Consider the following 13115-nt stretch of genomic DNA (forward strand, 5'->3'; position numbering starts at 1 on the left):
AGATACATTGTTTTGACTTTGCAGTCAACTTGGATCTTTCATCCTTTAGAATATGCACAAAATCCTTACAACCAAAGACTCTCAAGTGATCATACTTGACATTCTTTATAAACCAAATTTTGTCTGGAACTTCACTATTCAAAGCAATGGTAGAAGTGAGATTAAGAACTTGCATTGTCGTGTAAAGTGCCTCACCCCCATAATTATTAGGCAACTTAGCTTTAGATATCATACACCTTACTCTCTCAACTAGTGTTCAATTCATTCTCTCTGCTAAACCAGTTAGTTGAGGCATTTTAGGAGGAGTCTTTTCATGTGCAATACTATGCTGCTTGTAACAAGAATCAAATGGTACATAATACTCTCCACCATTGTCTGAACGAACATATTTCAACTTTTCGCCTGTCTGCCTCTCAACCAAAGCATGTAATTCTTTGATCTTTTCCAACACTTGGTATTTTGTCTTTAATGCATAAACCCATAATTTCCTAGAGCAATTATCAATAAAGGTAACAAAATAAAGTGCACCACTAAAGGATTTTACCTTTAATGGACCACAAACATCAAAATGTACCAATTTAAGTAACTTTGACTTCCTTGAGGGATGATGTCTCTTGAAATATACTTTACTCTGTTTACTAGCCATGTAATAAGAATACTTCTCCAAATCTACATTCTTTAATCCAGTAAGAACATCCTTTTTGGCCAAAACATTCAGCCCCCTTTCACTAATATGACTAAGTCTTCGGTGCCACAAAGATGCTTCCATGTCGATAACATTCACACTGTCCCTAGCAACCAAAGCTTTTGCCTAATACAGTTTAGAAAGATTTTCTGCTCTAGCTACAACCAAGTTACCTTTGTTGAGTTTCCACTTTCCAGAACCAAAGTGATTATCATAACCACAATCATCTAGCATATGCATAAAGATCAAATTAAAGTGGACATCTAGAGCATGTTTGACACCTCTAAGCAACAATTACATTCCCATGTTGGTTTTCAAGCAAATATCACCAACACCAATTACCTTAGATACACCATCATTACCCATCCTCAACACTCCAAAATCACTATAAGTATAAGATGTGAAGAAATCGTTCCTTGGTGTAACATGCAATGTAGCACCACTGTCAACTATCCACATGCTCTTGTCTGATAGAAGATTAACAACCTCGTGATCATGGAGAATAACAATATCATCACTAGTAACAATAGTAACACGATCATCGTCATGATTTTCATTGTCTCTTTGTTTAGACTTACCCTTCTTTCCTTTGTTATCGATTTTCCACTGATAGCAATACTTTTATATGTGTCCTATTTTGTGACAATAATGACACTCCAAATTCTTGTATCCCGACTTGGACTTGCTTCTGCTTACCACCCTTCGGTTCCTTTTTATGACTTTCCCCCTATTTTCAGTGACAAGTACCTCGGGTTAAGATGAAGAACCTTGTGCATTCCTTCCCATCTCCTCATTAAGAATTCCACCCTTAGCCATTTCCAAAGAAACAACACCTCTTGGAGCAGAACTTGTGATAGAAATCTAAAACATCTCCCAAGACTTTGGTAAAGATAACAATAGAAATAATCCCAAAAGTTCATCATCAAATTTGATACTCATTCCTGACATGTAATCAAGGAGCCCTGGAAATTCAATCAAGTGATCTGAAATAGAAGTTCCCTCCTTATACTTCAAACTTATGAAGCTATTCAACAAGAACAATTTATTATTCCCTGATTTAGAGGCATACAAGGACTTTATCTTCTCCCACAAAGTTTGTGTATATGTCTCATTAGCAATATGATTATAAACATTATCTTCTATCTATTGTCGAATAAAACCACATACCTGTTGATGTTCAAACTCACATTCTTCATCAGACACATAATCCGACTTTGCGGAACTAAAAACCGGTAAATGCAATTTCTTCATAAATAGTAAGTTTTTCATCTTGTCCTTCCATAAATGGTAATTAGAATCATTCAACAATATCATCTTCATCTTTTTATTTGACTCCATCATTTAAACAAGTAAAACAACCCTTAATCAAGAGCTCTGATGTCACTCCAATGAGAAATTAAGATACAATAACAGATCAATACGCAGTGGATATAAAATTCCTCAGACTTGTAGGAACCTTGAGAATCAAAAATAAATATAAGACGACAAATCGAACAAATAAATGCACAAAAGAACACCGATGTTTTTAACGTGGAAACCCCCTCAATATACGAGTAAAAATCACAAGTCGTCAAGACCAAAAAATAACTTCACTATAGTCAATTAAAGATACAAGAGAGTCTTAAAGTGATTCACAAATTAGTGCTAACAACCACAAATCACAAAGCAAACTAACTTACAAATAAGAATAAAAAAAACTGAATTTTGTTTCTCAAATATGCAGCTTCAGTGTGAAGCAGATAACTCCCATCTCAGGCGTTGTTTTCAAATTCTGAACGGTAAAAAATTAGATATATATATGTTACGAATCTATCTTTCAAATTCGAGCTCGATTTGACGGCTAACAAATCAGATATCGTTGATTTAATGAGACTAATTATAAAAAAATAAGAAAAAAATTCTTTCATCTTTTCTCTGTATACATTTCTACATCCTAAATTATATTCGCCGCTTAAATAACTCAGACAAATAAATTAAGAGTTTAATGGTGATGCACTTTACACTGTCATCCAATAAGAAAATATCATTTCGTCATGTCATATCAGTATTTTAAAATTTTTAATCTGATTTACCGGGATGCATGATCATCATTAGTTGATAGTATAAAATAAATTTACAATTTAAGTTCATCACTATTTTTCTCATAAATTAATTACATTTGAGTCAAGAAATCTAAATCGAACACATCTAGAGTGGATCTGGTGGGACTATTATGGGCATATATGTCGACAAATTAATTAGTCAAATATTTGTCACTGTGGAATCAATCCAGGCTGGCAAACATTGAAACAAGCCTACCTACTGCTTAGCACGTGATTATTTTAGGGTATACTCCTACATCTTTATCCAAAAGCTGCTTTTGAAACGTCCCTTTCAAAATTCTAACCTAAACTCAACCTTTAAAAGCCAAAATTGTACTATTTTTAGTATTTACTAAAACCATTATCCCTTACGAGATTCTTGCACTACAATACCAAACGAGCGTCGTCGAGTTGTAGCATCGCATCGCATCACATTTAAAACTGTGTTATTTGAATTTGAATTTCAATAATATAGAGGTAGAAGATAATGGAAAAGGGTTTGTTAGAGAAAGATAGAGAAGGTGAATTAGGAAGAAGCATAACGTGGGGTTTGCTCGTTCGAGAGGTGAAAGATGTTGGTTTTCTAGCTTTGCCTATGATTACTGTGACTCTGTCGCAGTATTTTTTACAGATTATTTCAATGATGATGGTTGGTCGGTTGGGTAAACTTGCTCTTTCTAGTACTGCCATTGCTATCTCTCTTTGCGGTGTTTCTGGCTTCAGTCTTCTTGTAAGTCTTGGTTTTCTATTTTTGGCTTATTTCTAGTATTTGTGTTTCTATTTTATTTTTCTTGTCACTAGTTCTTGCTCATTTTGATTGTGCTATCACACTAGTGTTCAATATATTGAAATTACAAAAGCTAATTTTGAGAGCTAGTATTGTATTATTTGCATGAGATCCAATGAATATGAAACTAATTGCATTTTTTTTGGGTATATATCAAACAGTATGGAATGTCTTGTGCACTTGAAACTATATGTGGACAAGCTTATGGTGCAAAGCAATATAAAAGAGTTGGTGTTCAAATCTACACCGGTATCATTTCTCTTGTTCTCGTTTGTGTTCCTCTCTCAATATTATGGCTCAACTTGGGGAAGCTACTGACTTTACTTGGTCAAGACCCTTTGATTTCGCAAGAAGCCGGAAAATTTGCAATGTGCATGATTCCTGCTTTATTTGCTTTTGCAACACTTCAAGCATTGGTCAGATACTTTCTGATGCAAAGTTTGATAACCCCACTTGTTATAAGTTCTTCCGTTACACTTTGCTTCCATGTAGCTTTTTGCTGGTTGCTGGTTTTTAAATCTGGATTAGGTTGCTTTGGAGCTGCGTTTTCTATTGGTACTTCGTATTGGTTGAATGTGATTATACTTGGATTGTACATGAATTTCTCTTCTGATTGCGAAAAAACTCGGGTTCCAATTACTATGGAGTCGTTTGTTGGAATAGGAGAGTTCTTTCGCTGCGCTATTCCTTCAGCAGGAATGATTTGGTGAGTTTGTTCCCTTCTCTTAAAGTTGCATATATGATTGTTTGTGACTTGTTGAGAGTGTAAAGATTTTTACTCTGATATCGTATCAACATTAGAGTCTTCATTTTTCTTGTCGATTTTCAACCATGATTTGTTTCTTACATATTTGATTGTTTCAGCCTTGAATGGTGGTCGTTTGAGCTCCTAGTCCTTCTTTCCGGTCTTCTACCAAATCCACAGCTTGAAACTTCAGTCTTATCGATATGGTACAACTTTTCTTACTCTTTCAACTATGAATTATTTTGTGTTTTGAATTTTGTACTCTAATTGTAACGCAATCAAATATTGGCTGCATTCATATGGTTAACGTCGGTTATTTTTCGTGAACAGTTTATCAATCATCTCAACATTATATACAATTCCAGAAGCAACTGGCTCGGCTGCAAGGTTTTGATTCATTTACCTAAACAATAAAAGTGAAGCTATTTCTTTTGATCTTTCTGATTGATTTTTCTTTTGGTTCCGTTTTTCAGCACTAGAGTTTCAAATGCATTAGGAGCTGGACATCCACAAGCAGCGCGATTGTCTGTGTATGCTTCTATGACTCTTGCTGTTTCCGAGGCAATTTTGGTTAGTTCCACCATTTTCGCCTCTCGACGGATTGTTGGTTATATATTTAGCAACGAGCAGGATGTGGTGCATTATGTAACAGCTATGGTTCCTCTGATAAGTCTAAATGTTATAGTGGATAGTTTACACGGCACACTTTCAGGTTGGCTCTTTATTCACGAAACTAATTATTGGAGTCGGAGTTATTATGCTATGTAATGTAACACTTTTATGTTATAGGTATTGCTAGAGGATCTGGTTGGCAGAAGTTGGGAGCATATGTGAATCTTGGAGCTTATTATGCTTGTGGAATTCCAATTGCTGTTGTGTTGGGTTTCTGGTTTGAGTTGAGAGGAAAAGGACTGTGGATTGGGATACTTGTTGGTGCCTTCTGTCAAGCACTTTTGTTATTCCTTATAACAAGTTTCACAAACTGGGAAAAACAGGTTTGCCTTCACTTACAAATCTCTATAACCCTACCTCTCTCCAGATTTTGGTCTTTAAATGTGTGACGCGTTGTCACAATCAGGGCCGTTTTTGAGGGCGTGCAAGGCGGACTACCACTCAGGGCCTAAAACTTGACACGATTAAATAGAGGCTAAATAGGGTCTCAGAAAATATTGGACATAATTAAACCTTGACAAACCTACAAAGGACCTCCTAAAATTTAAGACGGCGGTCAAAGATAGCATGGTCCAAGATGACTAACAAGACATATTCGACGATCAAACTTAATAACGTGACTCTTGTTAGTCAGTTTGATCATCGAATATGTCTTGTTAGTCATCTTGGACCATGCTATCTTTGATAAGCGGTTAGTATGTAAGTTGTTATGTTAGTATTTTCGTCTTTACGAAATCGAACTCTGGTCTTTTAACTCTTTCACTCTTAGTGTCCCTGCACAGCTACCAACTGAGCTGACATTCGGGAATAGTTTTGAATATATATATATATATATATATATATATATATATATATATATATATATATATATATATATATATATAGTTTTAATTGAAATATACTAATGTCTTGAGGGTCTATGATTGCAGGCAACTAGAGCAAGGGAAAGAGTATTTGAAGGAAGTTTTGCAGAAGAAGATAGGATAGTTTTGAGCTAATGGAGTGGATTTTTCAAAGCTTACAGATTGTTTAGTTCACATCTGTAAAGCTTATAGCTCAATGTGATTAGAGTAAAATATCAAATGTCAGATACTATATAAAGAGGAAAAAGTTTTCACACCAAGAAGAGAGTTATAAAATTAATGATAATTTTTTTTTCTGGATTCAATTTTTGTCAAGCTTATAGTTAGTGTGTGTCTGAAACTTCTTATCATTATTATGAAGTAAAAGCAATTGAGTAAGTTCTCATCTTCAATTATAAATTTTTTAGTTTTTGTTTTCTAGATTCACTTCATGGCAATAACTCTTTCCTTTTTAACAACTCACAATTTTAAATATCAACAAGATGTTGCTTCCTTTGTTGTTAATGTTATATTATTGGAGCAATTGTATAGGACACTTGATCAATTGCGAAAGAATGATAAGAAAGGAAAGAGAAATGTTAAGAATTGAGAAGAGGATTCGAGTTATCACTTATGTGTGAAGAGAATCAAAACTTTATTGGTAATTGAGTGAACATAATTATGAAGTAATTAGTTACTTATATAGCAAGTTACTTAATATCAACTCCTAAACAACAAATTTACCAAACTTTTAAGGGTAATGCTAACTTGTGCCCCAAGGGCACAAATTAAGAAACCCACAAATGGAAATTTTTTATTGAAAAAAACAATAGAATCATTAATTATAATTTTGTATTAAGTTCATCGCGCAAATTCCAAGACTTTTTTACTTTATTTATCTTTTAACTTGTGTCCTTGGGGCACAAGTTATCATTACCCAACTTTTAAAACCTTCAAAAATAGATTACTAGATTACAAGTAAGTCACTAACAACTTCAATTACAACACAACATTTTCAAAATAAATTATTTCTAAAGTCCTATGCTCGTGATTCATGAAAATCTAATGAGTTTGAGTGAGTAAATCTTTGTTTTGCTTTGATATATAAATAAAAAAGAAAAATTGTGTTAAATCTTGGCTTGAATATATGATTCGTCCATTTAAGTTAGTGAGTTTTTGGATTTCGTCCCTGTACTTTTTTTTAAATAGTCTTTAAATGTTAAGTATCTATTGGAATTAGTCAATGACGTCAAGTGTCCCTTACAAAAACATCTACGTGTCAAACGTTCCTGATCCAATTGTTGAGTCATCAAGTGACTTTGCTTAATTGATTTCCACTTCAAAATCCCGAAAAAATATTTTCTCTTATAGTCCATGTAATTTACTGTGACAAAGGAAAAACTCAATCAAGGGTTAGTGACGACTCATGGAGACAAACAGATGAGGTAGATGTAGGGAGGCGAACAATTGAGGAAGAGGACTGAGGTAGATTAAAGGAGCATTCGACTGGGAAGATTATGCGGTGTGGTTGATCGTGCGTGGTTGTAATTGCGGTGAAGTAAATTTGGTTCCTTTACTTTATTTTTATGTGTGTGTGTTTGTTCTTGAAAAAAATAGCTGAAATTTCCAAAGATGAGATTTACTGTGAATTTCCATTATGGGGTCGATTCGTTAGGGGCTGTGTTTTCTATTACAAAGGGGGACATTAACATGCAATACTTGACATATATTCCAATAAGTGGAGTTTCTTCGAAGCAACTGGTATATTGAAAGAGATTAGTGGTCTTGATCAATCAAAATATAGTTTCTGGTGGTATAAAAACGATGATGATAAATACAAAAGAATGGTCAATGATAATTATGCTTATGAGGTTTATAAATATGCTATTGAAATGAAATGTGTAGTGCACTTATATGTTGAACATTTTGTTAAAGGCATAGTTGAAAATGATGGAAATGTTGTTGAAGAAGGTAAACAAGTTGATGGAAATGATGTTGGAGGAGGTGAACAAGGTTTTGGAAATGATGTTGAAGGAGGTGAACAAGATGATGAAAATGATGTTGAATTAAAGTATGATGAAATTAGTAAGGATGAAGCTATTGGTATAACATTTGATGATAGTGAGGGTGAAATGACTTTTTGGTTGGATGATGGATTTAATATCATTGATAAAAAACGATGCCAATGCTAAACAAAGTAAGGTAAAAGTTGTTGAAAAAAAGTATAGGAAAGAAAATTGTGAATGTTGTTGATAATATTGGTTCATCATATGGTGTGGATAATGAGATGAAGGTTAATTATGCTAACGAGCTTGATAATAATGACCATGATGCTTCAGATAATGAGAAGAGACCAAAGTATGATAAATTTATGGTGGAGGAGTTGGACAGGAATTACAAGTTAAAAATGGGATTGGAGTTTACATCACTTAAAGAATTTAAAGCAATTACTGAATAGTCAATCTTGAATGGGAGAGAGATAAGATTTGTGAAAAATGACAAAGTTAGAGTAAGGGTAATTTGCAAGGAAAAATGTGGATTTTTGGCACTTGTAAGTAAAGTTGGGAATAAGCACATGTATATAATGAAGAAGTGGGTATGTACTCACATGCGTGCTAGAATTTTGAATAATAGCTCAATAAATTCCAAGTGGGTTGCTAAGTCTGTGGCAACTAGCTGATGACAACTCCAAATGGTGTTAAGATTCGTGAGATTGTTTTTGAAATTATGAGTAATTTCTCTGTTTGGATAACTATTAAAAAAAGGCCATGGAAGGCAAAACAAACTGTAAAAGATATTGTTGAGGGTGATGCAACAAAAAAATACAACTTATTATGGAGGCACACTACAAAGTTAAGGAGGATTAATTTTGGGAACAATTGTAAGATTAATGTGAATAGGGTTAGAGAAACACTATTACCAAGGCCTGCTCGTTTTTTATTTTTGCTTTGATGGATTTAAGAATATTTTCACAACAACTTGCAGAAGTTGATGAATATCATCTTAAGACCAATTATCGAGGGACTCTTCTTATTCCTATTGATAGAGACCCAAATGACCAATACTTTTCCTTAGTTTTTGGTGTTCGTGAAATTAAAACAAAAGAGTCATGAAGGTGGTTTCTTACTTTACTATTGGAGGACATATGTCAAGATAAAATATGAGTTTTCACTTCTGACCAACAAAAGGTAACTTACTAAAGTGTTCTTTTTCGCTTCTTTTTGGATTTTCATTTCATGTTATTGAATTGTTCATTTTGTTTTTAAATTCTTACTATTTGCAAGGATTGATCCATGTATTTGAATAATTGTTTGAAAGGGTTAAGCACATACTTTGTCTTAGGCATTTATATGCCAACTTCAAAAAGAAGTTTGGGCGAGACACACTCGTTAAGGAATTAATGGTTGGAGGTGCTAAAGCGATATATTTTCAAGCTTGGGATGCAAAGATGAACGTATTAAAGTGTGTTAATGTGAATGTTTGAGAATGGTTATCCAAAATACCTACCAAAGCATGGTGTAAGTATGCATTTTCTTTCCATGCCAAATGTGATGTACTTACGACCATTTTGATGAAGTCTTTAATATCACAACACTAGTTTCCAGAGACAAACCCATTCTAACCATGTGTGAATGAATAAGAAATTACTTGATGAATAAAAATGTTAGTTTAAGAGAAATTGTTGATAAGCGGCACATAGAATAATGCCTAAACCTAGGCTTAGATTAGATAAAGAAGTTGAACTTACTGGTAATTGGGTTCCAAACCAGTCTGGTGAAATAATATAGAAGGTTAGACATATTCATACGAGGCATATTTTCATTGTTGACACATCAAAAAGGACATGTACTTGTAATTTTTGGGAATTAGTAGGCATCCGTTGTAGACATGTAGTATCTGCATTAGGGTTTAAGAACCAACGTCCTAAAGAATTTGTGGATGACTATAACTATAAGGATACTTATATAGCATACTATAATTTTAATATAAGTCCTATTAATGGACAAGACATGTGGTATGGGGTTGATATTGAAGAAATGCTACCTCTAAACTACAAAAGAGGGCCTGGAAGGTCAAAGAAATTGAGGAGGAGGGAACCTGATAAGGACCCTAATAAGAGAAAGACATAGAAAATTTATTGTTGGATAAGATGTGGCATACATGGCCATAGTGCAAAAAGTTGAAGTTGTCTCGTGGTTGATCCTAAAGCTAAAAAAAAGAAAGATATGATAAATATACTGTATCATTTATTTATGTTTGTGATTTAGTTGTATTAATCTATTGTATTGTATTTTTAGAGAAAACCAAAGAAAAATCAAGCTCCAATTGCATTTGGTAATTCAATCCAAGCTTCAACTGCATCTGGTAATTAAACACAAGTGTCAACTATATCATATAATTCAAGCTAAGTGACAACTACATCATATAATTCAATCTAAGTTCCTACTGCACCAAACCAAGCTACTACTTATATTGATCCGAGTTTGAAATGCTTGCTTCAGACCTTGTTGTAATATTTGAGGCAACACAAACCCAACCAAATGTGAAGGATGTTACATCTACACCTCTTCATATTACTCCTACTGCACATGTTACTTCTCTTAATGAATATGATATAAGTCTTTCTAGACCTGATTACATTTTGTTTGCAACTTATTTACATATTGAATATGAGGTACCTACAGTTCTTGCTCATGAAGTTCATGTTTATGCAACTCATGCAGTTTTTAAACAAGATCAGTGTATGAAACATTCTGCATATAAGTCATGTTATATATTTATATCATCTGGTTGTTCCCTCTGATACCTAGTTTGTTATGTAGAAAAATAAAATCAAAGAAAAGGTTACAATAAAATTGAACTTGAAGAACTTGAGGAGAAATGATAAGAAACTTTGCCCTAAGGTCTTTAGTAGCCTTAGTCATGTCTACATCATTGTCGAGGCTTTCAACAGCTTTTGATCTCTCACATTCAGCAGATAAATCTCTGGCCCACAACACCTTTGATGTCAGAACCTTCAGCAGTAGCTTCCATCATGTTGATTTGCAAAGGCTCTGAGCAATGAGTTTCCACCTGTAATGGGTCAGCGTCAATCTGCATCTGTGCCTTTCCCTTATCAGCAAACTTAAGTCAGCCATCCTTGATTGCGTTATGTACAAGATCCTTGAAAAGAAAACATTGTGAGGTTTTGTGTCCCAAGAAATTATGATATTTACAAAACCCTATTTTCTTTTGTTGCTCTAAAGGCGGCGGCGTTTTAGCGTCCGGTGGCACTATTATTTGGCCATCTGCAACGAGCAAGTAAAAAATATCATTGCATTTAGTCACGTCGAAAGTGTAAGTTCTCTTAGGGAACTTATCATTTTTTTCTATTTCGACAGGATTTTTTCCATTTGACGACTTAAGTAGTTTGCATATATACAATGGCCCTTGTTTTAATTCGGCCATATTGATGTCATTCTCTTTGACACATTCGACGCCCGACACTTGGTCATTTTCGTCTATGTCTATAAACGCTACCCTTTATTTTTTATTTCTAGTCGCTCTAGCTTTTTCTACTTTCAAGCATTATACTTGTCGAACCCTATCAACCAATTGGGCCATATCACTCAAATATTGCATATCTAGCTTTTTCCTAATAGAGTAATCTAAACCTCCAGCCACCATTTCGACAAGCTCATGCTCAGGAACTTGTGTGAAACACCTCGTCTTCAACAATCGTAATCTATTTAGATAGTCATCTATCTTCAGCAAATTTTTGCTTTACACTCGCTAGTTCTTTCAAACTAATTTTAGAGTGCCCCATGTAGAACTACTCATGGAACAACCTCTCTAACTGTGTCCAATCATTAATCGAACTAGAGTGCATAGTAAACCATGTAAATGCATTTTTGGTTAAAGAACTAGGGAAGTATCTCATCCTAAGGTTCTCGTTATTTGTTATGTCCCCGACCTTAGTCATATAACGAGCGATATGTTTGACTGTGGAATCCGCCGCATCACCCGTAAATTTGGTGAACTTAGGGACTTTCCATCCTCTGGGGAGTTCTGTCTGCAAGACGTACTCTTTTAAAGGGGAAGTATAGTTGGGTCGACGCGAATCCATACTTAGCCCATTTTGGGCCATGATTCGTTCAACTATGGCTGCAACGTTATTTTGCCCCGCCAAGTTATCTTGTCAAACTTGTTGTATTAATTGATTCACATCCTGACCTATTTGAACTATACATACTTGTGGTTGGGGTTTCTCCATTTCGACAACCCTGGGTATATATTGTTGGCCCATATTCACCATGTTTCCCTCATTGACTCCTCCTAAACTTTGGGGTGGCGCCACTGGTCGAACTTGTGGCTGTGGGACGCCAAAGAAGTCTGTTATTCGAGACATCTGGGCAGCCAATTGTTGGTAGCTTTGATGAGTGTCTCAAATCAAGGGATTGAATACATTCCCAATTTTCCTGGTTAACATGTTAACCATTTTGAAATTCTAGTTATCAGACTTTGGATGTCACACTGGTTGTTATGACATCCAATTCTGCACAGACAGGGATTATGCAGAACTTAATTGTAAGTGCAGTAAATAACACAAGTAATTGTTCACCCAGTTCAGTCCAACATGACCTACATCTGGGGGCTACCAAGCCAGGGAGGAAATCCACTATTAGTAGTATCAATTCAAAGCTAAACTCACCCGTTTACAACTTATCACTTAATCCCTACCCAATGCAATTTCAATCTTAATCTAAGATCAGAGTTCCTACTCACTCCCCCTCAATCACCTCAGTGATATTAAAAACACTTTGAAGTCACACTTCAAAAACAACTCTTGGTTATGCTTCACAGCTTAAACCAAGATACACAGCACTCACGCTTAAAAGCTTTGAGTGACACAACACTTACAACTCAATGAACACCCTATGCCAAAGCAATCATCTATTTGATAATGACTTGGCTTACAAGATACGTCTAATTCTAGACTCACAAAAATACAGCAGTGAAGTAAGATGGACACACTAAATCTTCACGCCTCAAAATCCCTGAAACTGAATGGAGGAATGCCTTCCTTTTTATATTGCAGCACCTGGGCTTTTGCACCTGTATTTTCCTGAATTTTAGGTCACATACGTTCCCTCAAATTCAATATTTAGGTTGCTAACAAATAGGCTATTTGTTAGGTTCATTGAATGTAGCTTGGTTGTTGATTTCCTGAATTTTCTCTAAGCTGTTGACTTCCTAAAGAATAGCCTGAGAAAGCTGTAACAGAAAACTGAACAACCTACAATTTAGCATATGCTGTCAGGCA

At 34.8% G+C, this 13115-nt stretch overlaps 1 protein-coding gene across 1 annotated transcript; it reads left to right on the forward strand.

The window, feature by feature from the left end:
- The first annotated feature begins 3075 nt into the window (after positions 1-3075).
- On the forward strand, positions 3076-6138 carry LOC127098009 (protein DETOXIFICATION 14). The gene is made up of 7 exons (XM_051036507.1): positions 3076-3496; positions 3715-4259; positions 4418-4504; positions 4629-4685; positions 4772-5010; positions 5088-5293; positions 5900-6138. The coding sequence occupies exons 1-7, from the start codon at positions 3254-3256 to the stop codon at positions 5966-5968; spliced, it is 1446 nt and encodes a 481-aa protein (XP_050892464.1). The 5' UTR covers positions 3076-3253; the 3' UTR covers positions 5969-6138.
- Positions 6139-13115: the final 6977 nt, after the last annotated feature.

The sequence above is a fragment of the Lathyrus oleraceus genome, chromosome 6 (genome assembly GCF_024323335.1).
Source record: "Lathyrus oleraceus cultivar Zhongwan6 chromosome 6, CAAS_Psat_ZW6_1.0, whole genome shotgun sequence".
Taxonomy (NCBI): Eukaryota; Viridiplantae; Streptophyta; class Magnoliopsida; order Fabales; family Fabaceae; genus Lathyrus; species Lathyrus oleraceus.